This window comes from Lynx canadensis, chromosome E2, assembly GCF_007474595.2.
Source record: "Lynx canadensis isolate LIC74 chromosome E2, mLynCan4.pri.v2, whole genome shotgun sequence".
NCBI lineage: Eukaryota > Metazoa > Chordata > Mammalia > Carnivora > Felidae > Lynx > Lynx canadensis.
Window position 1 is genome coordinate 50,831,400 of NC_044317.1, and position 26,851 is coordinate 50,858,250.

Here is a 26,851-nt window from a genome sequence, read left to right on the forward strand (position 1 = left end):
TCTCAAACGGCTCTGAGGGGGGTCCTGGACGGACTTTCTTCTAGAGTTTGGGAGCCAGAGCAACGTCCTCCTCCGTCCCAAGGGCCCTGCCTGGGGCTGGACCGGCTGGGTGTCCCCCACTGAGTGAGCCCCCCTCCGCCCTTCAGTGTTCCGGGCTATTAGAAGGGAGCAGGGAGAGGACTGGGTGGGGGAGAGGCAGGGAGGGCCTAGCTCTTCCTTTTGGTCGAAGCAACTGGATTCTAGGACTGCAGCAAAAGTGCGCACGCACTCCCTCCACACCTCCCGGAAGGGAACAGAGACGCTGTGAAAACAGGGAACTTTAGTATAAATAAGAGGTCCCGGGGGGGGGGGGGGACAGGGAGGGCCCCCGAGGGGCTTCCATAATTTAACACTCTTCAAAAGCACAAACAACAGCACGGGCAGGGTGCGGGCCAGGGGAGGGGTAGGCCACCCCTGCCCTGCCCACAGGCCGAGGGGCACATTGCAGAGCTTTGGGGGGGGGGTCTCCCCCGGGAGTGACCAGTCACATGCTGGGGACAGGGACGAGGCGAACACTGATGTTTCAGAGGGAGGGGTCATTGTACTTGGCAGTGGGTGGGGACAGGGCTGAGGCCACACGGGCCACTACGTCCCCCCAAGTGCTGGGCCGGTCTGGGGGACCCTCTGATCCCCTAATCTGTGCAGGGCAAGGGACTGGAGCAGTCCATCCGTCATGGTTAGTCTTGTTAATCATACGTTGATCCGTGAGGTCGGCGGGGGGGGGTTATGGCTAGGAGGCGGGGAACAGAGGGGGGACCCCGACATCCATGGTTTCACACCACTGTGCCGCTCGGGGAGTTGCTGGGCTGGGAGGAGAGGCCCTGGGGAAGACGAGAGGGGAGACAGGAGGGTTAGAGGCTGCCTGGGGCTCCCGTCAGTCCCATGGGGAGGGAGCCAGCCCAGAGTCCCCAAGGCGGCTGCCGCCCTGACCTTGCCCTTCAGTCCGCCCCAGACCCCGCCCGGACAGAGGCCGCTGCTCTAGGTCAGGAACTTACATCTCAGCTAGCTTCCCTGTCCCGGCAGGCGGCACTCTTAGACAATAATTAAAGTCCTCGGGGTGATCCCGAGCAGAGAGGATGGGGTAGGGGTGGAGAGGATGGGGAGAGGACGGGGCCCTTTCTGACTGGGGGGTGCGGGGGATAGAGAACTCAGGGACAATCCTACCTCTACCACTGACTTGCTGGGTGACCTGGGCCAACTTCCTTCCCCTGTCTGGGCCTCGGCCTCCTCGTCTGTGAACTAGGGAGATAGAGGGGTCTCTTTTAGGACTTGCCGGACTCCCCAGATCCCAACGACCCTGCCTCTGAGACTGTGCTATTACGTTCTAAGGATTCAAGACCCTACACAATCCTAAAACCGCTCTTCGAGGGAACCCAGCCTCGGCCCTCAGACCTGGCATCCTGGGCACTGTGCCCACATCCCCGAGAAGCTGAGCCACGAGACAAGAGCTCCAAAGAGACAAGGCGCCAGGTCTGTGCTTCCCCTACTGGGACCTTCCCGACCGGGACCTCGCCGAACCCCACAGCTACAGTGGGAGGTGGACACATCTGCCCACCACCCACCTTCAAGGCTCCCTAAGAGGTGATGGAGGTCAACGAGCAGTGACCTGCCTGAGGTCACAGGGAGCAGTGCCAGAACCCACGCTGGGACTCCCCAGGCCATGACTCCAGCGGTGGGCTCAGGTCCAGAGTCTGAGACCCAGGCCGGAAGCCGGGCCCACGGGCTCAGTGTCGCCCAGAGAATTTGACCAGCATCATTCACCAGGTTTCACAACTGGCAAATCACATGTCCCATAGAAACAGAGATCTGGCTTCGAGTGACATGTGATCAGATGGGGCCATGCCGGGCCCACTGGCTCCCCGCTTCAGATAGCTGGCCATGGTCCCCACTACTCCCAGCTGTCTTATCCCCAACCCTCTCTCGGTCGTCACCGAGAGTTCTAGAAGCCCGGCACCCTGGGACCTGAGGGGTCTCACTCTGGGACACTAAGAGTTCCCTGGCTCCCCCTCATCCCACAGGGCTAAAGGCTGTGGCGGTGGCCAACCCCTCCGCCGATGCCCGCCTCTTCCTGGGCCCTGGGGAGGCTGGCGTGGGGCGACTCACCGCCTTGCCCGGCCGGGCCCAGGTACAGATGAGGCCCTCCTGGCAGGCGGTGATGATGCAGTCCTCCAGGAAGAGGAGGACCGTGAGCCGCTCCTGGGCGATCTTCTTGCACACCAGGGGCTCGAGCAGCGGCACCTCGTGGATGCGTGGGCACAGCGCCGTGCCCAGCACCTTGGCCGGGTCCAGCCGGCTGCGCGGGGCCGGGCCGCTGGGCTTGTCCCCGCCGCCGCCGCCGCCGCCGCCCCCGCCGCCGCCCCGGCTGATGTTGCCCAGGCTGTGGTAGCGCTTGTGCTCTTTCTCTGACCCCCGGTCCCTCCGCTCCTGCAGCGTGAGCGTGGCAAAGCGGCCGATGCTGAACGGCGTGCCCGGCTCGGCGGTCGTGCCCGGGCCGCCCGCCTTGCCGCTGCCCGCCGGGTGCGGAAGGCTGTTGGAGCGGGACAGCGAGCGAGGCAGGGGGCCGGGGCCCGGCTCGGCGCCCCGAGAGCTGCCGGCGGCGGGCGGCGTGGCGCCGGGCGTGCCAGGGAGGGTGCGGGTGCGGGCCAGGGGCGGGTGGGGGTAAAGCACGTCTTCGGTGAGGTCCCACAGGCAGAACTGCGTGTCCTGGCCGGCCGAGCCGAAGCGGTAGGTGATGGGGCCGGCTTTGGGCAGCGGGGAGAGGGGGGCTCCCCCGCCCGAGCCCGGGCCCCCGGCCTCAGGCTCCTCCTCCTCCTCGCCGCTCCGCTCCCCGTCACCGCCGGCCGCGGCTGCCTCCTCGGCCCTCGTGGTGTAGGGGTCGAAGGCCACAGCATTGACCCAGGACTTGTGGCCGTGGCCCCGGGCCACCACTCGGCCCTCGGTGAAGGACCACACGGTGACCAGGTCGTCTTCGCCACCCGTCACGACGTAGCGCCCATCCGGGCTCCAGCACACGCAGAGCAGGCCCCCAAAGTAGCTCTTCATGAGCCCCCGCAGCAGCATGGAGTCGAAGTGGAAGACGCGCAGGCAGCCGTCCTGGCTGACGCAGGCCAGGTGCCGGCCATCCGGCGAGAAGGCGAACTCGTTGAGGGGGCCCTCGCCCACCGCCCACTTGGCCAGCGGGTTGCGGGGCGCCTTGCTCTTGGCGGCATAGACGGCGAAGCCCTCGCCCTGCTTCAGCAGGCTGTACTGCGGCGGGGCCGAGGCGCAAGGGTGGCTGACGTTGTACAGGTACAGGTGGCCACTGGCGTGTGAGGCCAGGAACAGGCTCTCTGATTCGGGCAGCCACTTCAGATAGGTCACCTTGGTCTTGTCGATCAGCCGCTGCCAGGAGAAACCGCGGGGGTTGGGAGAAGGTAATCCGCTCCCGGCTCCCGGCAGACCTCCTCCCCAACGTGGTTCCCCCGAAAAGGCCCTCGGACGTGGCCCAGACCTTCTCGGACGGGGCCTCCCACACCGAGGGTAAGGGATGGACACCAGGCCACGGGAACGCAGGGGAAGAAGGGTGGCCTGTGAGGCAGCCACAGGGAGCTCCACAGAGCCACGATGCCCCATCTTCTGCAAGGGGACGGTCCTGCCTTTCAGAGAACTATCCCCCTCTGTCTAACCCTCTCCACAGTCTTCACCACGTCAGGCTTAAGGCACGAGATCGATTCACAGAACATCAGCCCCCAAAGAAGGGCTCTCGATCTGTGTGGTTCGCTGGCCTAGCCCCAGAGCACAGCGCTGTGCACACAACATCTCCTAGACACGCGAGGGGCAGCACCAGCCCGCCAGCCGCACACGCGCCTCTGCTCCCGTCCGCCTTCCAGCCCACGTCCAGTCCTTCCAGAACACCGGGACCTGCCCTCTTCTCGCCCCACCCCCACTCCAACCACGCAGGTCCCAGTCGCCATCAACCCTGTGCTGGCCTAACTGGCCACCCAGGCTGCCACTGCCGCTCGGTTGCCAGACGGAGGCTGTTAAAATGGAAGTCAGCACCAGGCACCGTCCAGCCCCAAACACCACGGCGGCCTTTCTCAAGCAGGGTTCCAGAGAGAACGAAGCCCTGGGCACCCGCACTACACAACGAAGTAACTTCCTCCCCAGGCAGCGAGGTGGCTCCTCGTTGTTGGGAAAGATTCGGAAACCATCAAATCACTTCTTTGTTCTACGGCTGAGATGAACCCTAGTCAAGAAAGGCTCTAACAGCCGAACTCTTCTCTTTTCCATGGCCCTCCAGACCCTACACGGGCTGGTCCCTACCAGGTCTTTCTCAGAACCCATCCACCACCCTCCCCTCAAGAACTGCTCTGGCCACTCAGCCTTTCTGCTGTCCTCCTCCCACACTTCCCCTGATAACTTTCCGGCCTCCTTCAGGTCTTTATTTCAATGTCCCCTCCCCCTGCCCCCTGCAAGGAGGCCTCTCCTATTTTGTGAATGGACGAGCTAGTGCGTTTTTAATCCATTCACGGTTCCGCTCCCTTCTGCCATTCAGGCACTCTGTGTACTTGGAACACCTCCTCTGAACAGAGAGAAAAAGACAGAGGACGGGGCGCCTGGGTGGCTCAGTCCGTTGAGCGTCTGACTTTGGCTCAGGTCACGATGTCGGGGGGTTCATGAGTTCGAGCCCCACATCGGACTCGCTGCTGTCGGCGCAGAGCCTGCTTTGGATCCTCTCTCTCCCTATCGTTCTGCCCCTCCCCTGCCTGCACGGTCTCAAAAATAAACAAACATTAAAAAAAAAAAAAAAAAAAAAAGAGGACAAGAGCAGCCCCTGCCCACGGATGAGGTCGTTCATCGGCACGCCCTCTTGTGCCGAATCCAGCCAGGACTGGGCAATCCCCACATATGATTTTGTAACGACAGTCCTGTGAGGTAGGGATGAGAATCCCATTTTGCAGAGGAGTAAAACTGAGGCTCGGGGGGCGGGGGGGAGGTGTCACCTTCCCGAAACCACACAGTGAGGAAACGGTGCGGCAAGGACTTGAATTTGGAGACCAAATTCTGATGTCAAACGAGTCCCAACAGCTGACTAGGCTCAGCTGTCTTCTCCGCAACATGGGCACCACGAGCCCTAACCCAGCAGCACAGGACTTGGGCACAGCAGGCGCAGCTGTCATTATTGGTCCTTATCACGCTAGCTGTTACCTCGGCCCACACACCCGTCAGCCCATCCCCTCTTTCTCATATCCTGCACCGCCCCCCCACCCCCACCCCACCAGGTCTACACAGCTCCCAGGCAGCTGCAGTCTCGTGGCCACAGTGTACGGGTGGGTGAATGGGAAGGGGGGAGCCGCTCTAGGCCCCGGGGGCCCATAATCACCTCTTCATTGAATAGCTTGCTGGTGTCCTTCTTGATGAGATCAAGGTACTGCACCTGGCCGGCTGAGAACCCCACCAGCAGGGAGATCGTCTCTGTGGCAGCAGTGAACTGGTTGAAGTCATGGCAGGTGGGCTGGGTGCCCTTATAGATCCGCTTGTCAATTGGCTTGTTGAGATCAATAGACTTGAGCAGCGGGAGAAAAGCAGTTAATAGCTTCTACTACTGAGAGGAAGGAAGAGGATGTTGAGGTTGGGGGAAACCACTAAGAGGAAGCAGGGTTAAATCCCTGAGGGAAGTGGGTAGGTGGATGGGTGAGTGGGCAACCACAGACAGGAAGGGGGACCCAAATCACAGACCCAGTAAAGGAAAACCATAGACAGGAAGGTTCCCCCCCCCCTCCACCCCACATGAGACCACGGTGCTTACCCCCAAAGTTGGACCCCCTAACTTTAGGGGACACCCTTGCCCGTAGTATCAAAGCTTGTAGACCCCCACAGTCCCATTCCTTTCCAGTCCTGCCCCACGGCCTCAGCAACTCCCCTGGATCTTAGCACCTCAATATCCAAGCTTCCCCAAACTCAGGGCCGCCCACATCCCCAGGACTCTAATGCCCAACATCCCAAGATTCTGTTTCCTTTGGAGTCCCTAAATCTCGGGACCTCCATCACAGTTCACAGACGCATTAAACCTCATGGTCCCCCACATTTTTGGTCCTTCAGCACCTCTGGGCTCCCAGGATCTCCATCACGTCTGGGGACCACCATAACCTCCACGGGCCTCATCCCCCTCTGGGACCTACATCTCTCTAGAGACAACCATCACACCTGAGGATGTCCTCTTGGGCTCTCATCACCCTCAGCTCTCCATCAGTTCAGAGATTCTCACTCCCTCCAGGACCCTGTGTCTCCAGAACCTGCGTTCCCTAAGATCCCATTCACCTGCAGGATCCCTATGACCTCTCAGAGCCCCATCAGTTCCACAATCATCCTCACCTCTGGGCTCCCAAAGTTTCAAGACTCCCCCCCACCCCCCACCCCCCGCAATAGCTGCAGACTTGCAATACCCCTGGGTTCTCCATCACCTTCCAGCCTGCATCACCTCAGGAATCCCTATCACCTGCAGATCCCTACCACCCAGAACCACACAGGGTCCCATGCCATCTGGGAATCTCTCCAAAATACCAGCACAGAACCCCCCACGCATAACTCGGAGATCCCACATGACCTCACGATTCTCCATCACCTCTACGATGGCCAGCACCTCGGAGGGTGCTAAAGGGCTAAGAGGCCACCACCTTTTAGAATTCTGCATAACCTCCAGGCACCTTTGCATCCTAGGACATCCGTCACATCTAGGATGCCATTTCCAAACCCCACATCGATCAGAGACCCTCCCATCACTTCGGGATCACCTCAGGGGGCCCTATCCTCTCTGCCAGCACCGAGGCCACCACGATGCAGGCCGCTCACCCGTTGGCTCCCGCGGCGGCAGCAGCCGGGGTAGAAATACAGCTCGCGGCCCAAGTTGAAGCAGACGCGGTCTCCTCCGGCACCCAGCCCCGCGGGCGTGGCGGGCGGTTCCCCGGCCCCGGCGCCGTCGGGCTCCCCGAGGCGCACGAGGCTGAGGCGCACGGCGGGCAGCGCGGGCCCTGGCCCCGGGCCTGCGGGCGGCGGGGACGGCGCGGAGCCCGCGGCGCCGGGGCCGGAGGAGGAGGCAGGGCCGGGCGGGGGCTGCGGCGGCTGGGGCGGCGCCGGGGTCTGGGCGGAAGCCGGACCCGACCTGCGAGCGGCGCCATCGCCGGGGAGCAGCTTGTAGAAGCCCTCGCGGGTGCGGAACTGCGACTTGATTTCCGCGCAGTCCCCCATGGCGGCGCCGGGGCCCGAGCCGCCCTCCGCGCCGCCCGCCGCCATCTTGGGCGCCCCCCTCCCGCCCGGGCCCCGCCGCTGCCGGACCGCCGCCCGCCGCCGGGCCCCTGCCGGAAGCCGCGGGCTCGCGCCGGAAGGGGTGGGGTGGTCACCCGGGCGACGCCTCTTCGATTGGCAACAGGATCGGGAGGCGGGATGAGCTCGGGCCGTCGCTCCGGTAACGGTTCAGGGACTGGGGGCGGGGCGCAAGATGGGGCGTGGCCTTTGTGCCAGCGGCCGACTTGTGGTTGGCTGCGGGGCGGGGCCCAGCGGGAGATGGGCGGGGTCGTGGAAAAGCGCAAATCCCTAGCAACGGCGCCCAGGGAACCGTTTGCCTAGCAACGGAGGGACCCTCAAGAGGAGGCCTCCTTCATAACTGGCCTTCCCATCGCTTCACAGACGACCCCAGGTGGTTCTAGTGCCTTCTTAGACTCGCAACATACACCTTTCTGATCTCCAGTGTTTCCCACTGACATCTTAAAATCCCTGACTGAAGACAGCATCTCCAGTCATTCCACCCCACCCTGGATGATGTCCCAAATCCTGCCGATCTCCAGTGTCTCCATAAAACTCCTAGGGCTACACCCACCCACTACTGATTAACGTTAACCCCAAACATTTCCACATTTCCCTCCAACCTCCGATATATGTCTCCATGACTTCACTATCTTTAACAATCTCACTTGGTTCTCCAACACCCTCTTCTGATGCCAAAATTTCATCGATCCCCGCAATGCCCGCAGTGTCCCGATGACCCACTAGTAATCCATGACGCCCCACTGATTGCCAGTGCCCTTCACTTCTGCTGAAGCCACCCTGACCCCATCACAGATCTTCCTAGACCCATTCTCAGTGGTCTCTCAGATCTCTCATCAAAATGTCCCAGAGGCATCTCACACTCAGGAAGACCTACAATGAAATTGAAATCTTCCTCCAAATCCTGCTCCTCTCCTGTGTCCCCATCTTAGAGTACACACTGCCATCCCCCCACTCACCCAGTCTGCAGACCTCAGTGTCTCCCTAGATCTGTATCATCTTCCTTCACCCCCTGCTTCTAGCCCCCAAGTCTTTTGCATTCTGATACCTGAATTCCTCTTTTCTAGTCCCTTTCTCTGCATCGCCCTGGTCCAAAGCCCTCCACTCCAGTCCTGCCCTCCCAGCAGCCTGGTCTCTGCTCTCCCAGACTCCCATCCCAACACTCCACTTGGCATCTAGAGAGGTCTTTCTAAACATGAGTATGACTGGGGCCCTCCCTTGCTCCAAGACCACCTGTGGCTCCCTAGTGTTCTTGGGGCAAAATAAAGCCCTGAGTGATCTGCTCCTGCCAACCTCTCTTTCCAACCTCAACTCTTACAACTAACTCCTCACCCCACGTCCCAAACATGGAGATTCGGGAAACTACCTCAACATAGAACTCTCTCTTGCCCTTGGTCTTTGCACATGTTGTTCCCTCTGCTTGGAATGCTCTTCCCCACTCTGTTCTTGACCCTTTGAGAGCCAGCTGAGGAGCTCGGTCAGTTCTCTGGGCTCCCCCATCCAGGTTGTCACTGCCGAGAGATGTGACCGCCTCTCCTGTAGAGAGTGAGCCCCTGGGAAAGCAGAGCTGGAGCTGCTTGGCCCCCCCTGTGTCCCCAGTACAGGGCTGAGCTGACAGAAGGCACTTCAATAGTTGTTTGGGGGCACCTGGATGGCTCAGTCAGTTAAGCATCTGACTCTTGATTTTGGCTCAGGTCATGATCTCACGGTTCGTGAGTTCATGCCCTGCGTTGGGCTCTGCGCTGACATCGTGGAGCCTGCTTGGGCTTCTCTCTCTCTGCCCTTCCCCCTCTCTCAACATAAATAAAGAAACATTGAAAAAAATAGTTGTTTGGTGGCCAGATGAATGAATGAAACAGATGGGAGGGCCTATGCAGCAATGTCTGTTCCCAGCAGAGCTCGACAGCCCGGACTTGGGGGCCATGTCAACAACTGCAGTGAGAAAATGCAACACACAAATGAGAAACTAGCCCATAGTGCCATGGGGAAATTTTATTTTAGAGCAGCTACCTCCCTCTTCTACTCCTGCCCTCCAGGGGCAGAAAGCAAACCGACAGTGGGGGGAGAAAACAACACCCCATCACTAACTATGTATAAGGGAAAACCTACTATCTACCTGCTTGCGGAAGGGGCTTGGGGGGGCCCCCTTCAGTCATCCAGATCCTCCTCCTCGTCTTCCTCCTCATCTTCCTCCTCTTCCTCCGCGGCCGCCAGGTTCTGCTCCTGGGCTGCCTTGAGGGCCTGCTCTTCCTCCACCGTGGGGTCACTCATCTCCAAGATCTCGGGGCTGTTGGGGTACTCCTGCTGAACGGGGGCTGGCAGGGGTGGGTTGAAGTTCTCGGGACTGTACTTGTGGCCCCAGCCAATGTAGATGTTCTCAAACTTCCTGGAAAGGCAGGGAGATACTGAGAGATCCTCCCTCCAAGGCCCCAGCCTGGACTTCCACTGAAGGTGGGACCCTGCGAGGGCTTGGCCTGGCTGCACAGGTGTGGGTGGTGGGGTGGAATGTGCTGTGCCTACCAGGTCTCTCCGTTCACGTGCTCTTGAGTGTTTACTGAGCATCTGTCTCCTAAGTGCCGGGCTGTCTAGAGCTGTACCCTGCAACAATGCATGTCACTGCTGAGCACTTGAAACGTGGCTGGTGGGACCAAAAACCTGAGTTTCTTTCCTTTTTTTTTTTTTTTTTTTTTTTAGTGTTTTATTTATTTTTGAGAGAGAGAGAGAGAGAGCCGGGGAGGGGCAGAGAGGGCGGGGGGGAGGGGGGGGGGGCGGAAGATCCAAAGCAGGCTCCAGGCTCTGAGCTGTCAGCACAGAGCCTGCCTCGGGGCTCGAACTTGTGAACTGCGAGATCATGACCTGAGCCGCAGTTGGATGCTTAACCGACTGAGCCACCCAGGCGCCCCAAAAGCCTGAGTTTCTAATTGTATTTGATGTTCTAAGTTCATCCGTGCTTTCTCCTTCGGCCCCCTGGTCACTTACGGGGTGTGTTGTTTAATTTCTACATATCCGTGAAAGTCCCCCAAATTCCTTTGTTATTGATTTCTAATTTCGCTCCAGTGTGGCCAGAGAACATATTTTGTACAATCAATCCGGTTAAATTTATCGACACTTGTTTCCTGGCCTAGCATATGGTCTAATCCTAGAGACAGTTCCATGGGCACTTGAAAAGAATGTGTGTTTTGACAGGCTCAGGTCATGACCTCATGGTTCATGAGTTCGAGCCCGTCAGGGTGCCGACAGCTCAGAGCCTGGAGCCTGCTTCAGATTCTGTGTCTCCTTCTCCCTCTGCCCCTCCCCCACTCGTGCTCTGTGTCTCAAAAATAAATAAATGCTAAAAAAGAAAAGAAAAGAATGTGTGTTCTGCTGCCGTCTGGGTGGATTTTACTTCATTTTTATGAATTCAGATGTAAACAATAAAACCGATATTCACTTCTGTTATTGGATAACGGGAGAATGTCGAAGTGTGCCTGGGGCAATTTGGGTCCATGAATCTATTTTCTCAGCTGTAAATGTGGTGAAATCTGAATCCAAGGTCAAGTACTTCTGATGAGAACGTAGCATCCAGATGGAATGTGCTGTAAGTGTGAACTTCACACCAGATTCTGAAGACAGAGTATGAAAAGTTTAAAAAAAGAATGTAAAATAGCTCGTTAAGTTTTACATTACCGATTTCACATAGCGATGACAACATTTAAAATATAATAGGGTAAAATAAACTATTAAAAGGAACCTTGCCTGTTTTTACTCTTGAACATGGCTAGTTCTAGGACATTTTATTTATTTATTTATTTACTACTTACTTATTTATTTTAAGTAGGCCGCACATCCAGCACGGAGCCCAACGCGGAGCTTGAACTCATGACCCTGAGATCAAGACCTGAGCTGAGATCAAGAGTCAAGACGCTTAACTGGCTGAGCCACCTGGGGGCTCCTCTAGAAAATGTAGAGCAATGCAGGTGGCCTGCATTTTCTTTACGTTGGACAGTGCTGGTCTAGGTGTGGGGACCCAGCAGTGAACACATTAGACAAAAATCCCTGCTGTGGTGCCTGCATTCTAGAAGGAGGAGACTGATAATAAACAAGAACAGAAGGGGTTGGGGCCAAGCCTGCCAGCCCACCTGTTCCCAGAATTTTAACTAGAGGAGGAAATGGGAGGAAAAGGAGGGGACTGGGAGATAGGGAGAGAGGCAGTGAGGGGCAGGGGGTGGGGGGGAGAGAGAGGGATGGAGAATTTGCCCCGCAGGCTGTTTGGCTTTGCCCTTATTTTCACAGCCTTGCTGTTCTTGAGACCTTCTTCCTAGAACCTTTGAAAACACTGCTTCCTTGGAAGCCTCACCAGGGAGGTTGAGCTTCTCTAGAAAGACAGACCTTCAGAGGGGCGCCTGGGTGGCTCAGTTGGTTAAGCGTCTGACTTTAGCTCAGGTCAGGTCATGATCTCACACTCCATGAGTTCGAGCCCCATGTCGGGCTCTGTGCTGACAGCTCAGAACCTGGAGCCTGCTTTGGATTCTGTGTCTTCCCCCTCTTTCTGCCCCTCCCCTGCTCATGCTCTCTCTCTGTCTCGAAAATAAATAGAAACATTAAAAAAAATAAAAAGATAGACCTTCAGGCCCCAACCCCACTCGTGTGTCACCAGAACCTTCACTTGAATCAGATCCCTGGGGTCGTGTACACTCACAGTCTGGGAAGCTCTGGTCTACCTGCTTCCCCCTCTCCCCCTCCTTACTTCTCTCTTTCCCCAGAGATTTCACCTCAAGGTTGCTCTTCCCAGGAATCCCACTTTGATCCCCTTAAGATGACAGGTATGAGTTTTTTTTTTTTTTTTTAATGTTTATTTATTTTTGAGACAGAGAGAGAGCATGAATGGGGGAGGGTCAGAGACAGAGGGAGACACAGAATCTGAAGCAGGCTCCAGGCTCTGAGCCGTCAGCACAGAGCCCGACGTGGGGCTCGAACTCACGGACCGCGAGATCGTGACCTGGCTGAAGTCGGACGCTTAACCGACTGAGCCACCCAGGCGCCCCGACAGGTATGAGCTTTAATTGGTCCCCGCACTGTCCCTAGTGGTACTTAGTTTGTAACAGGGTATTTATTTGGCTGGGGGGGGGGGGCGCTATATTATTAGTTTCTGTGCTTCCTCTGCCTGCTCTCAGAGGCAGGATCCATATCGCCTTTTCAATAAGGGCCTGGGACCTAGCATACATCTGGCAAACAGTGACACCCAAGAGGGTTTTATAAAGAGAAAACAAATGGATGGTGGGAGGGATGCATGATCGAGTGGTGGATGGATGGGTGAGTTGAGTTCCCAATTTGGATCTATCTTTTGCTTTCAGAAAGATGTTGGCAGGGCGCCTGCCTGGCTCAGTCAGTGGAGCGTGTGACTCTTGATCTCGGGGCTGTGCGTTTGACCCCTGTGTTGGGGGGGTTGGGATTACTTAAAAATAAAATCTTTGGGGCGCCTGGGTGGCGCAGTCGGTTAAGCGTCCGACTTCAGCCAGGTCACGATCTCGCGGTCCGTGAGTTCGAGCCCCGCGTCGGGCTCTGGGCTGATGGCTCGGAGCCTGGAGCCTGTTTCCGATTCTGTGTCTCCCTCTCTCTCTGCCCCTCCCCCGTTCATGCTCTGTCTCTCTCTGTCCCAAAAATAAATAAACGTTGAAAAAAAAATTTTTTTTTAAAAAAAATAAAATCTTTAAGGGGAGCCTGGCGGCTCAGTGAGTTAAGCATCTGACTCTTGGTTTCGGCTCAGGTCATGATTTTGGGGTTCATGGGTTCGACGCCTGCATGGGGCTCTGTGCTGGCAGTGCGGAGCTTGCTTGGGATTCTCTCTCTCCCACTCTCTCTCTCTCTCTGCCCTTCCCTGACTCATGCTGTCTCTGTCTCTCTCAAGATAAATAAATTAACTTAAAAGATAAATAAATAAAATCCTTAAACAGAAAAGAGAGCTGCTGGCAAATTAGGGTGCGGTCAGAAGAAGGGGCTGGCGAAAGCAAGCCAAGGAGACTCTTCCCTGTTTCTGGAGGCGAAAAAATCGCCAAGAATGTGGTGAAAGTAGCCAGATGACACGAAATCTCATCACAGGATGGAACAGTGCACCTTGGGCGCGGAGCTGGAAAGGGAAAAAATCCAGGAAAACTTATCCTGCCATCTGGTGGACGGAGTTGGTAAGTGCGCCCAGCGCGGGGCTGCCGAGGGCGCTCCCTAAGCGGCAAAGCAGAAAGGCTCCGTCGCGCCCAGTGGGAGAGACTGAGGGCCTCTCGGTGCCCGGCGAGTGTGTGGTGAGTGTCTCAGTGAGTGTGCGTGGGTGGGAACATGCAGCAGTGACAAATCTTTGGGGAGCAACTTGTGGGGGATCCTGGCAGGGAAGACTTCTGCCCCATGGACCCAAGACCCTTCAAATTGGAAGAACTGCCAGGGGGCCCAGGGAAGAAGTTAGGTCCCCCGGAAAGAAGACGGTGCCCCTGGCAGGGCCACATCAAAGTGGACTCCTGAGTCCCGTCTGGCTCTGTGACTCATAGAGCTGAGGAGCCTGGGCCGGGAGGCCAGAGATCCAGGTTTGAATCCCGCATACGCTGTGTGACCCTGGGTCAGTTCCTTACCCTCTCTGATCCTCCGTTCTCTTATCTGAGGGGCTCCCACTTTTTGTCCGGGATTTCTCATTTTGGCCCTGGTTGGAAGTCCTGGAGCTGAGTGAGGGGGTCAGCCCAGGGGGCTTCTTGAAAGGGGTTCCTTCCACTCTCTGCCCCGGTCCACCCTCAGCCTGGCTCGGAAGAGGTTATAGGGGCTTCCTCTTCTGGAAGGGACTAGGAGAAGACCTACTTGCCGCTGGCGTAGGCATAGGCCCCTGGCCAAAGATTGGAGCGCACGACAGCCACGGAGTACTGTGGGCAAAGGCTGCAGGACAGGCGGGTGGTCCACGGTGACATGTGCATGATTTCTGCAGGGGAGTGGAGAGCACCAGGGGAGGTCAGCGCTCCCCACACCCCTGCCCAGCGCCCTGGAGGGGAGACTGAGAGAAAGAGGGGAGGGGCTTCGTGAAGGGAGTGTGGCTGGCTCCAGATCACTCTCTCACCGTGTGGCCCCAGGGAGCCACCTCGCCAGTCTGAGCCTCAGTGACCGCATCCAAGAAGTGGGTATGCTTATCTCACCTCCCTTGCAGGCGCTGCTGTGCTCGGTGATCGCCCTTGCAGGTCAGCCATGGCTTTGGACCAGGGTCAGAGGGCACGGCACAGGCCCTGTGGTCCCGGAAATCCGGGTTCAAATTCGGGCTCTGCCCGGTCACCGGCTCTCGGCCTCTCCTTCCTCCTTCCTCCGGGTGCCTGAGACCCTGACCTCGGGTAATCGCCATCCAGTCTTCCAAATTCCAGCTCGGGCCCTGCCTTCTTGGGGAAGGCCTGTCTAATTCTCTCTGTCTCTCGCCCCAAACCCACACGGGACTGGAAAGATCATATCCCACCACCCGGAACACTGCCGCATGCCAGACACGGCTCACAAGATGGACGTGTTCCTGCAACCCCAGGAGGGAGGCACGATCGCCAGGCCCGTGTTATAGACGAGGGAGCAACTGAGGCTGAGAGAGATGCCCCCCCCAACCCCGCTTTCTCCCCAGTCCCCACCTGGGCCGGTGGGCTGGCGTGCGTGACGCCAAGAGGACTGTTACCTGCGTCTTCGGAGAGCGGCGTCAGCAGCGGGGGCCCGACCTCCTGCTCCACGCCTTCCATCCCCTCGTCTGCCTTCTCTTCCTCCTCCCCTAACTCCTCTTCCTCCTCTGTCTTCTGCAAAGGGTTCACCCAAGTGCAGCGGCCCTGGAGGTGGTGGGGGGGGGAGGTCAGACCACATCCCCCGGGGGGATAGTAACCTGCCTGCACCCTGGGAGGTGGTGAGGGGCCAGGAAGGACACCGGGGCCTGGCCCTGTCCTCAGGGACCCAAGTAGGGGCAGGGGGGGCAGGGCTAGTCACACGGGTGGGGGGAGAGAGAGCTATAGTTGTGAGATGGAGACTCCTGCCACCTGCTGGCTGTGTGGCCCCCCATCTGGGCATTCATTCATTCATTTGTCAGATATTTAATGAGCACCTACTACATACAGATAGGTGCTGGGGAAACATCCTTGAGAGGAGAGACCCCCCGCCCCCAATTTCTGCCCCAGGGAGCTGATATTCAGCCTCCCATATGATCTTCTGCTCATCAGTGAAATGGGGGTAGCATAGGGGTTCTCTCGTTGGATTGCTGACGGGCTACACGAGGCCCTGAAGAGCTGAAATGTGTTTGTTAAGTGAACGCACCTAAGTGCACAGCACAGAGCAGACTCATCTGCCTCAGCGAGGCAGTGGGGATGACAGTCGTGCCGTGCAACACTCCCAAAAGAAGTTGTTTGGATTCAAGAAGGCGTGGCAGAGTCAATAAAAGTTTGTGGACTGAATGAATAAAAGCTCCTAGCACACAGCAGGGGCTTCCTTGAACCAGTGAATGCACGAATACAGAGTCCAACACATCAGGCGGTCAAAAAAGGCAGGCCTTGGGGCGCCTGGGTGGCTCAGTCGGTTGAGCGGCCGACTTCGGCTCAGGTCACGATCTCGAGGTCAGTGAGTTTGAGCCCCGCATCGGGCTCTGTGCTGACAGCTCAGAGCCCGGAGCCCGCTTCGGATTCTGTGTCTCCCTCTCTCTCTGCCCTTCCCCTGCTCATGCTCTGTCTCTGTCTCAAAAATAAATAAACGTAAAAAAAAAACCTTTTTACAAAAAGAAAAAAGAAATCATGAAATCTTTGAGCACCGGCTGGTGCCCCAGCCCCTCCTTGAGCTGAGCTGTTGCGTAATATTCTGGTATGTGTGCCCTGTCACCTTTCTGGAATCTGAAAAGCTCGGAACTCCAGGATGCATCTGGCCCCAACAGTGTCTTGCAGGGCATCGTCAACCCATATCTGCCGGATGGTGAATATTATGCAGCACGTCAGGCAGAGAGCCAGCGCTTGAGAGCATTGCCTGGAGCTCCCCTTCCCCGCCCCCCCCCCACCCCCCACCCCGGTGAGTCCCCTGTCCTCACCTGCGGCAGGATGTGCTGGGCGTGATGCACCCAGTTGGCCATGGAGTCCACCAGCTCGAGCACCGGGATGCCCTCAAAGTCGGGGTTCTCCTCGTAGGAGTCGCGCCCCGCGCCGCCCTCCTCCTCTTCATCGCCCTCCTCCTCCCCAAACTGGTAGAAGCCGAGCGGGCTGATGTGCGTGGCGGCCGAGATGCGGGCGATCTGGGCCCGCAGGTAGTTGGCCTCGTTGCCCGGGAAGGGCGGGTAGCTGACGACTGGCGCGTCCAGGAAGCCGGTGAAGAATTTCTTGATCTTGCGGGCCTGCACGATCTGCACGGGCGTGACGTGCGGCAGCCGCGTCCACGGCCGGCCCGGCTCGTTGCACACGAAATACAGGTACTTGTTGGTGCCCGAGCGGCTCTCCTCCCTGGGGATGACGGGCGGTGGCTTCCACATGGGCTTGGGGATAATGTCCGTGTCCTTCTCCTCGTCCTCCTCGCCCTCCTCCTCGTCGGGCGCGTCCACGCCCTCGCCGCCCTCCATCATCTCCTCCGCCGCCTCCTCCCCTTCCTCCTCCTCGCCCTCCCGGAAGGACACCTCGGCCACCAGGTAGCTGCGGCTGAGCCCCAGGATCTTGCCCCAGAAGCGGCAGGTATGGATGGGCTGCTGACCCACCAGCTGCTTCAGGGCCGTGAAGATGCGGAAACTCTCGTCCGAGCTCAGGCCCACGCCAGCCTGTTCCAAGTAGAAGGCCGTCTCCATGACGTTGGGCACCGCCGTCTCAGCCTGCAGAGGGGCGGGTGGAGGGCAGAGGAAAGAAGGCTGAAGCCCTGCTCCCTAGCCTGACTTGTGAAATCCGGAGAGCTAAACTGCTCTGTAACCCAGCTGCTCATGCGACCGCTGCAGGCCAGGGGGATGTAGGGGCAAGTCCTTGGGGAGGAGGTCCCTTAAGGAAAAGAAAAGGGGGGGGGGTGTGGGGGGAGAAAGAAAGGAAAAGGAAAACCACCAGGAGAAAATCCTTTGCTCCTTCATCCTTCCCCCTTCTTTCTGCCTGCAATGGGATGTGAGATCTGGAGGCACAGCAGCTATTTTGGGACCATGAGGCAATGCATGGGATGGTGTGTACCCATACCTTAATGACGGTAGAGTTGAAAGGTGGAAACTGCCGGGTGCCTGGTGGCATCACTGAGCCACCTTACCTCCCTTCTTGTCGTATGGGGCAAAGGGGCCACTTCTAGTCATGTTTTCCGTTACTTGCAGCCAAATGCACCCCTAACAGATACCCCAAATCATATAACAAATTAAGGGAAGATGCAGGCCTTGAGCCCAGAAATCAGTGATGCTGGAGGATGGTGGTGATAACCGTTGCCCCCACCGCCTCCTCCTTCACCATCTACTTGGTTCAGGGAGACAGAGGGGGAGAGGCAGAGAGACGGGGAAGTGGGGGCAGAAAGGGAGTGAGAACAAGCAAATTGAGGGCTGAGATTAGAATACAGTGAGGTTTGGACCGAGGCAGCCACTCCCATAGCCACATGGCCACAGGCTGACCCCAATACTTTTCAGTCAGTCCAGAAATCTTTATTAAGGACCCAGTGGGTGCCAGTCCCAGGCTAGGCAGACATTGAGATATAGCAGAGACCAAAACACATGAGGTCCTTCCTCAGGAGATTGGCATGACCCACCCTTGGCCAACATGACTGGCCCAGGGAAACACATTGCCCAAATCGGGGAGACCACATGCTCTCTTGCCAGAATTTGAAAGCAGAAGGGAGAGAGAGGAGGTATAGAAGGTAGAGTAATGATCCCCCCAAAAGATGTCCATGTCCCGATTCCTGGGCCTGTGACTACCTGACACGGCAAAAGTGACTTACAGGTGTGATTAAATGAAGGATCCTGAGACAGGGAGATCATCAACACAAGGGTCTTGCTAAGTGAAAGTGGGGAAGGCAGGAGGGTCAGAGAAGATGTGATGAAAGCGGAAATCAGAGTCAGAGACTGGAAGGTTCCGGAGGAGGGCCCAGGAGGAAGGAAAGTGTGCTGCTTCTGGAAGCTGGAAAAGGCTAGGAAATGGTTTCTCTTCAAGAGTCTCCATCAGTAGGGCAACCCTGCCAACCCTGACCTCAGCCTGGTGAAGCCCAATCCGAAGCGGACTTCTGACCTCCAGAGCTCTAAGGTAAAACATTATGTGGTCTTAAGCCACTAAGTTTGTTACAGCAGCCATAACAGACTAATACGGGTCCACTCTGTGCGTGCGGCGGCAAGTGAAACAGGCAAGTGTGGGAGCCACATGCTGGATGACTGAGACTTTGTGTCCAAACTTCACCTTTTGTAAGGACACTAGGCATAATGGACGAGGGCTTCACCCTATTCCAGAAGGACCTCATTATAACTCATTACATCGGCAATGACCCTCCTTCCAAATAAGGTCACATTCTGAAGGGTCTGGGTGAGGGATACATCACCCTTCATAAGAATACTTCATAAGGGGGCGCTTGGGTGGCTCAGTCAGTTGAGCGTCCGACTTCGGCTCAGGTCATGATCTCACAGTCTGTGGGTTCGAGCCCCGTGTCAGGCTCTGTGCTGATAGCTCGGAGCCTGGCGCCTGCTTCGGATTCTGGGGTTTTGTTTGTTTGTTTGTTTTTACCTCAGCTCGAGATGTAGCACACCCTAATGCTCAATAGTAGGAGAATCGTTCTTTTGAAAGTGGTTCTGGCGCTTTCTTCCCATCATAAACGCAATGCAAAAGCTGGTTTTCCTGATTGGTGGTGACACCAGCCACTCAGGGGGAGCGGAGTCAAGCTTAATTCCAAGACACCTCGCTGACGGGGAGGAAGACAAAGGAAGGAGGGTAGAGCGGTGCCCGGGTGGCTCGGTGATCTCGGATTCAGATTCGGGAGTTCAAGCCCCAGATCAGGCTCTGTGCTGTCAGCGCAGAGCCTGCTTCGGATCCTCTGCCCCCCTCCCTCTCTGCCCCTCCCCTGCTCTCTCTCTCTCTCTCTCTCTCTCTCTCTCTGAAAAATAAATAAAACATCTTAAAATTTTTATTTTAACGAAAAGGGATGAGTGTGTGCCTGGCCCATGAGCCAATGGCCATCACCCTCTTTCTGGGAATCCCCACCCTCCATCCACATGGCAATGGAGTGGCCTCACCAACCATGTTTAAGTGATATCACTCCACCCCGCTCACTGTTAATTTCAGCAAGAGTGGGAAACTGCCCCCCAAGGTCAGGTCAGACTCTGCTTCTCTCCCCATCCTCTGCTATCACCAGTAATGCGTGTCTGGGGGGAGAGAACGTACATGTGGCACCCTCCTGCCATCTCCAGATTGCTTGCACCTGACCATTGGGTGTGAGGAGAAACTTCTGTCTTGTTTACATCACTTGTCTCCACTTCTGCAACATCGTCTGTTTCCTGCCCTCACATGGTCTATGTTGTCAAATAAGTAAAGTGTCAGCTTTTGGAATGTGATGCAATAATACTGAAGTTAGTCTGAAATTATAACTTGGAGAGTAGTCAGGAGCTTTATGAAACAGAGGCGCAGTGAGTTCCGGGGCAGAAAGCCATCTACAAGGGGGGGAAGGAGAAGGATAGGGAATCCACAAACAGGTCGAGTCCGTAGAGGTGTAAATAAATCAGAGATGGCATTTCAGAGGATGGGGGGAAAGAATGCATTATTCCACCATGGCTGTTGGGGATCGTGGCTAGCGACTTGGGAGAAATAGAAAAAAGGAAATGAGAGCCCTACCTCCTGTCAGAGAAATATATAAAAAATGATGAATCACTGATTTCTTTGAGTCTCTTCCTAGAAACATGCACAGGCCACAAACGTCCACAATTTTGCCACGAGTTTGCGGACCACCCAGAAAGAATTCCAGCTCCAAATTCTAAGTGGGTGGGGCCTTCAGGGACAAGCCCGTCAGGGGGCGGAGTCTCCGGGGGTTGGCATTTCAACGGGGCGGAGCCTCAAGCGCCGTGGTGCTCCAAGGGGGCGGAGCCTCTAGGAGCCAAGCGTTCTAAGGAGGCGGAGCCTTCGGGGCCTTGCGTTAGATGGGGGTAAGACCTGGAGGTGGAAAGGAAGGGTGTATTTCCAAGTGGGTGGGGCCTCCCGAGGAGAAACTGCATCTGAAATTTAAAACCATATTCCCAGGTAAAACTTGGCGCGAGGCTTGGTATTTCCACCTGCGCTTTGCTCACCCAAGGGCTCATTCCTTTGTAAGATTGTCGCTCCCGTGGTCTCTCACCATCCCACCCCACCGTCGCCAGAATCCCAGACTCTCAGAAGCATGGACGTGAGCACAGAGCAATCGCATCCGCAGATGGGGCAAAGGTTCTGTATGGCACGGGCTTGGAGGTCACGGTCCTGCCTTCCTAGTTCTGTCTCTGGTACGTCCTAGCTTCCCGCCCTCCGAGCTGAAGTCTTTCCTTTACAAATAGAAATTAAGTAGCGCTTGCTTTGCAGGGTTGTTTCGGGGGATGAGCCGAGACAAGGCTCTCAAGGCTCTTAGCGGGGGCCTAGGAGGCGTCGGAATCATGATAAATAGAGTCCCCAGCAAATGTTTCTTGAACGAGTGGAAGAGTCCTTCACCTGAATTTTATGCCGTCGTCCAAGCCTGGAAACAGAACTGTGGAATTAAATATTCTGAGGCTAGTGAAATGTTACTGGGCCAGGAGTTGAAGAGCTCTTAGCAAGGGGTCGACTTACAAAAGGGGAAACTGAGTCTGGGGATAAGGGGCACTTCAGTGTTGAGAGACTCCAGGAGGCAATGAGTTTCACAGAAAACACCTGCAAATCAGAATTATTTGGGGGAGGGAGGAGTAAAGGACGGCAAGAGGGAGACCAGCCTCCACCTCCACTTAGCCGCTGGAGTCAGCTTTTTTTTTTGTTTTGTTTTGTTTTTTGAGAGAGACAGAGAGGGAGAGAGAGAGCGAGTGGGGGAGGAGCTGAGGGAGAGAATTTTAAGTAGGCTCCACACCCAGCGCAGAGCCTGATGAGGGGCTCGATCTCACAATTGTGAGATCGTGACCTGAGTCGAAATCAAGAGTCTGCAGCTTAAACCGACTGAGCCACCCAGGGGCCCCTGGAGTCTGTCTTCTAAAAAGCAAAGCCCACTAGCCTTTCCTCTGCTTCAAACCCTTCCGTGGTGCTCCAGCGGCCTCAGGAGTAAGCCCAATCTCCTTGGTCTGGCATTCAAAGCCCTCTGTGATCTGGTCCTCCCGCCCCCCCACCCCCACCCCCCGTGGCGCACCTCGCACACTGACCTGAAATTGTTTGCAGTTTCTGGGTCCTACTGTGCATCCCCTCGCCCCTGGACCTTAGCACCGGCTGTGCCTAAGCCTAGGTCACTGCCCCTCCTGCCACGCGCCCCTCCCCATCGCCTCTCTCACCACCTCCTCTTCCATTTCCTGTTGGCCCTCGCCTCCTCCGCTCCGCAGGAACAGCGCCTTCTGTCTGTCCGCCATCTCGTAGGTGGGCTGCATCTCTGGGTCGTCCCGCAGGGTGTCCAGCTTGGGGTGGAACCACTCCCATTGCGTGGTGCGGTTCAGCGACTCCAGGATGGACAAAGGGTCCTCGGGCCGCTGGTTCAGGATCTTGGTCAGCAGGTTCACTAGGTGCTCATACCTGCCTCCCGTGGGAGGGAGTGGGAGGTGGGAGACATCACTCGCTCAGCTCAGTGAGCTCAGCGTACCTGGCCCCCGTGCCTGGCGCTGGGGACACAGTACAGAAAAGGTCCCTGCCCTGGTGGGGCTGACATTCTGATGATGGAGACAGAAATGAACCAAATGTGCAAAACATACAGTGTGTCGGGAGGTGGTAATTTCTATGGAGACAAAGAGGGGCTGGCTGGAGGGGGGCTGGGAATGCCAGGGATAGGAGATGGCTTGTAAGTTTAAATAGGAAGGCCAGGGAAGGTCACACCAAGGTGACATTTAAGCTGAGATCTGAAAGACGTGAGGAGGCAAACCATACAGATACTGGGGGTGGGGGTGGGGGGGTGGAGAAGTATTTCAGTCAGAGGGAACAGCAGGTGCATAGGCCCTGAGACATCTCGTGAGTCTTACATGATCTTGACAACAAAACTCAAGGAAAGGGTGCCTGGGTGGCTCAGTCAGTTAAGTGTCTGATTCTCGATTTTGGCTCAGGTCACAATCTCATGGGCTCATCAGATGGAGCCCCACTTAGGGTGCAGAGCCTGCTTGGGATTCTCTCTCTCTCTCTCTCTCTCTCTCTCTCTCTCTCCCTCTCCCTCTCTCTCTCTGTCTCTCCCTCCACTCATGTGCACTGTCTCTCTGTCTCTCTCTCAAAATAAATAAACTTTCAAAAAAAAAGATTAAAAAAAAAAACTGAAGGAAACTAGGAGAAAGGAAAATTCCATGCCAATCTTGCTTAGAAATATAGATGCTGAAACCCTAAGCAAAATATTAGCAAATGACATCCAGCGAAAAGATGCTCTCAACAAATGATGCATCATGATTAAACTGGGCTAATAACAGGAATGCAAGCCTGGGAAGATATTAGAAAAACAGAAAAAAAAATTAACTCATCATGTTAATATGTTCAAAATATATGTAAGATAACCACAGTAGGTGCAGAGAAGTTGTTTGATAACATTCAACACCCGTTTATGATTTTTTTTTTTTTTTTGGGACAGAGAGAGACAGAGCATGAACGGGGGAGGGGCAGAGAGAGAGGGAGACACAGAATCGGAAACAAGCTCCAGGCTCTGAGCCATCAGCCCAGAGCCTGACGCGGGGCTCGAACTCCCGGACCGCGAGATCGTGACCTGGCTGAAGTCGGACGCTTAACCGACTGCGCCACCCAGGCGCCCCTCGTTTATGATTTTTAAAAACCCTACCAAACTAGGAACAGAAGGTAATTTTATTTTATTTTTAATTTTTTTCATGTTTATTTATGTTTTGAGAGAGAGAGAGACAGAGAGTGAGCAGGGGAGGGGGAGAAAGAGGGAAACACAGAATGTGAAGCAGGCTCCAGGCTCTGAGCTGTCAGCACAGAGCCCGACCCAGGGCTTGAACTCACTAACCATGAGGTCGTGACCTGAGCTGAAGTCAGGTGCTTAACCAACTGAGCCACCCAGATGCCCCTAGAAGGTAATTAAAAAAAAACGTTTATTTATTTACAGAGAGCGTGCGCGCACGCATGTGAGTGAGAGTGGGGGAGGGACAGATAGAATATTAAGCAGGCTCTGGCTGTCTGCACAGAGCCTGATGAGGGACTTGATCTCATGAACCGTGAAATCATGACCTGAGCTGAAATCAAGAGTCAGACTGACTGAACCACGCAGGCGCCCCAGAAGGTAATTTTTTACAATCGCATAAAGGGGAACCTATGGCACATAATGGTGAAAGACTGAACATTTTTTCCTTATGAGATTGGGGACGAGGATGCCTGCTTTCACGACTACACTGGAGGTCGTGGCTAATGCAATATGACATGAAAAAGGAAAGGCAAAAAGGATCGGAAAGGAAGAAGGAAAACTGCCATGGTTTGCAGGTGGTATGATTGGGGGTGATGTGCAGAGGCCTTGAATGGAGGGTGTGCCTGGCATGTTGGCTGGAGTGGAAGGAGAGGGAGGGATCAGGGGAGGAGAGGAGGCAGTGACACCGCCTGATACACAGTGAGACAATACTGTGATAACAGTATTGTATTGGCTTCCTTCTACCTGAGCCAGGGACGATGCTGAGCACTTGAGAGCAGTGGTGGATTCTCACCACAATTGTACATCTGAGGAACAATTACAATCCCTACTCTCCAGGTGAGGAAACTGAGGCTCCGAAAAGTTGAGGCCATGAGATCACACAGTGGTAGCACAGTCACGATTTGAAACCAGGTTGGTCTGATTTCAAAGCATGTGTGTGTATGATGCGCCCGGGTGGCTCAGTTGGCTGAATGTCTGACTCTCGATTTCAGCTCAGGTCATGATCCCAGTGTTAAAGGATCGAGCCCCGCATCAGGCTCCAGGCTAGGTGTGGAGCCTGCTTGGAATTCTCCCTCTCAACCCCTCTCCCATGCTGTCATGTTTGAGCGTGCTTTCTCTCTGTCTCTCTCTCCAAGAAAACATGTATGTCTAACTGTCTGCAGGGTGGAAACCCTTCGGCAGTTGTCTTGGGTGTGCTGGAGAGCCATCACTGAATTGGGAAGGGTAAGGAGAGGTCAGACTTTGACCATGGCTTTTGAATAAAGGACCTTAAAGATTCCAAGGGTGGGAACTGTTGGGAAAAGCTAGAGGTTAATTCTGGCTAGACTCTAGGATCTGAGGCCAGGAGCTGACTAGAGATGAAGTTTGGAGAGCGGCAGGGGCTGAATGGCTCTTGTGAGGAGGAAGCACTTACTCCTGAGCCATGGCAAGCCCTGTGCCTGGGAGAGATGGGGTCAGTTTTGTGCTTTAGCAAGAACTGTTGCTTCTCCAACCTGGCCCTTTCCTGCTCTCCCTCTTTCTCCCTTGGTTCCAGTTGTACCAGCCTCCTTGCTGTTCCTCAAACACAGCAAGCCTTGAAGCCTTTAAATGTGCTTCCTCTGTCACCTGCAAGGTGCTCTCCCTCTTCTCCTTCAGGTCCCTGATCAAATGTCACCTCCTCAGAGGCCTCCCCAGACCTCATGCTATTTCACATGCACTCCCTAACTCCCCTCGCCGTGCCTTATTTTCCACCTTAGCTCCCATCGTTACCTATCATTTATTATATTTATTGCCCATTCTCCCACCAAAATGTAAGTTCCATGATGACGTAATGGGGACTGAGAACTGTATTCTAACTACAGCTAAGAGGCTTTGGCAAGTTAGTGGCTAATAGGGCCTCAGGAGCCAAATCACACGTACTCCGCCACATCCTGGCTGTTATCACTTTGGATATGGGACTGAATTTTTCTGTCTTGGCTTCGTCCTCTGTAAAACGGGGACAGTAGATGTGCTAATCTCAGCTGTGAGAACTAGATGTTAATGTATGAATGGTGGCAACCTGGTAAGTAAATGCTAGCTGTTGTTAGCGTTTCCATCCCCTGACTCCTAGCCTGAGTTAGATGCCCCTGGAACAGTCCCTGGTTACCCATGAGGGGTGATCCCCGGTCTGACTGAAGGGACCTGGGAGCCTGAGGCAGAGCCTTGGCTGGGTCCTCTCCCGGCTAGGATCCCACCCCCTCTCCCCCCCACTTAGGAGCCCCTTCTCACAGGCTGAGGCTGCAACTGACGCTGGTCTGCAGCAGGTAGGCCTTGGCGTTCTGCACGGCCAGCTCCAGAGGCTCCGGCTCGGGCACCTCCAGAGTGAAGGGCGTGAAGCCCGGCTCGGAGGGTGAGAACTGGAGGGTGGGCTCATCCCTCAAGTAGGGCCCATGCTGGCTGAACTGCAGGTCATCTCTCTGGTACATGTTGAACTGGCCCAATAAGTCCGGCTGGGTCTCCAGGTAGGCAGACTCCAGTTGCTGGAAGAGGTTGCTTTGGCCCCGCTGTAGTTGCTGCAGCATTAGGCCGGCGTTTTGGGTGGCCTGGATCCCACCCTCTTCCAGATAAAGCTGGGGCTGTAGCTCGGAGGGAAAGCCCATATTCGGGGACGGGTACTCCACCCCACCCAGCTGGGCCTCCTCAGCCTGGAACATCGGCAAGTTCTCCTGCTGGGTCGGGCTGGCCCCTAGCGACCAGCCCTGGAGGTTGGCCTGGCTGGCCAGAATCCCCCGATTGCTCTGCAGGATGGAGGTATCAAGTGGTATCTGCTCCGCCTCCTCGGGGAAGGCGGGCTGGGGCCGAGAGAGTTCCAGACCGCGCCGCTGGGAAACCTGGGAACTCCTCCGACTTGAAGGCGGCTGGGAAGGGGGTTCAGGGTCAGGCGGTGGGTCCCCCATAGTTCAAAAGGGATCGCCGACTTCCAGGAGGAAGGCTTGCAGGCAGGCAGGCTAGACCGGTCGCCCGCCTGCCGCCACAGGCCGGCTAGCCTCTGTGCCAGCCGCCCCGGTTTCTAAGGAGGGAGGGGGCGGGCCGTTACCAGGGGAGGGCGCGCGGGGACGCCGGGGCCTAGGAGCCGGTTTCCGCGCAGGCGCAGCCCCACGAGCGAGGGGCTGCCTGTCCTCCAGCCAGCGGCTGGGCGCGTTCACTAGGTACCGCGCAGTCCCACAGCTGACACGCAGGTAGAGACCAGAGACTGCATCCACAACCCAGACCCGCGATCTTTTTAATTTTAAAGGCAAAGTCCCGCCGGCTAGGCCCCGCCCTGCCCTCCCCGAGTTCTCTGCCCCACTCCCCTTCCCCACCGAGCCCCGTCAGCTGTTCCCCTTGGTCTCCGGTTCCCCGGATTCCTCGGCGGCGGGGCTGGGGGTCTTCACGGTATCGTCTCCGGCAGGGGTGAGGGTCTGGGGGCTGCGCTCCTCCTTTGAGGTCAACCCGCCTGTTGCCTCCTGGTGACAGAAGGGGGAGTGGGTCAAGGACAGTGTGATCCTACCTACGAGGCTTCCTTCGGGCTGTACCCTCCCCTCCCCACCCCAACCTTGGG

General features: G+C 56.3%; 3 protein-coding genes across 4 annotated transcripts in view; all 3 read right to left on the minus strand.

The window, feature by feature from the left end:
• Nucleotides 1-304: 304 nt before the first annotated feature.
• DMWD (DM1 locus, WD repeat containing) lies at nt 305-7,316 on the minus strand. Its single transcript, XM_030298505.1, has 5 exons — nt 6,871-7,316; nt 5,402-5,584; nt 2,143-3,420; nt 1,204-1,278; nt 305-860 (listed from the first exon to the last, which is right to left on the minus strand). Exons 1-5 carry the CDS (start codon nt 7,309-7,311, stop codon nt 813-815), a joined length of 2,025 nt encoding a protein of 674 aa, XP_030154365.1. The 5' UTR covers nt 7,312-7,316; the 3' UTR covers nt 305-812.
• Nucleotides 7,317-9,339: 2,023 nt separating this feature from the next.
• On the minus strand, nt 9,340-26,523 carry RSPH6A (radial spoke head 6 homolog A). The gene is made up of 6 exons (XM_030297739.1): nt 25,540-26,523; nt 21,743-21,977; nt 16,379-17,143; nt 14,999-15,143; nt 14,158-14,275; nt 9,340-9,727 (listed from the first exon to the last, which is right to left on the minus strand). Exons 1-6 carry the CDS (start codon nt 26,205-26,207, stop codon nt 9,490-9,492), a joined length of 2,169 nt encoding a protein of 722 aa, XP_030153599.1. The 5' UTR covers nt 26,208-26,523; the 3' UTR covers nt 9,340-9,489.
• SYMPK (symplekin) overlaps nt 26,516-26,851 on the minus strand; it is a 35,094-nt gene continuing 34,758 nt past the window's right edge. For both annotated transcript variants that reach the window (XM_030297737.1, XM_030297738.1), the window contains one exon: nt 26,516-26,756. In XM_030297737.1, the coding sequence (XP_030153597.1) occupies nt 26,622-26,756 (135 nt within the window). In that variant the 3' untranslated portion in view covers nt 26,516-26,621. The remainder of the gene's footprint in view (nt 26,757-26,851) is intronic.

Excerpts from the sequence above, each read along its gene's own strand:
- DMWD (XM_030298505.1), bottom strand. The coding sequence starts at position 7,311 with ATGGCGGCGGGCGGCGCGGAGGGCGGCTCGGGCCCCGGCGCCGCCATG. Across the intron at positions 5,585-6,870 it reads GCCGCCGCGGGAGCCAACGG|TCTATTGATCTCAACAAGCC; the intron begins GTGAGCGGCCTG and ends CCGCTGCTCAAG. Across the intron at positions 861-1,203 it reads CCAGCAAGTCAGTGGTAGAG|GGCCTCTCCTCCCAGCCCAG; the intron begins GTAGGATTGTCC and ends CGTCTTCCCCAG.
- RSPH6A (XM_030297739.1), bottom strand. The coding sequence starts at position 26,207 with ATGGGGGACCCACCGCCTGACCCTGAACCCCCTTCCCAGCCGCCTTCA. Across the intron at positions 14,276-14,998 it reads GCCGCTCTCCGAAGACGCAG|AAATCATGCACATGTCACCG; the intron begins GTAACAGTCCTC and ends ACTCCCCTGCAG. Across the intron at positions 9,728-14,157 it reads TATGCCTACGCCAGCGGCAA|GAAGTTTGAGAACATCTACA; the intron begins GTAGGTCTTCTC and ends CTGCCTTTCCAG.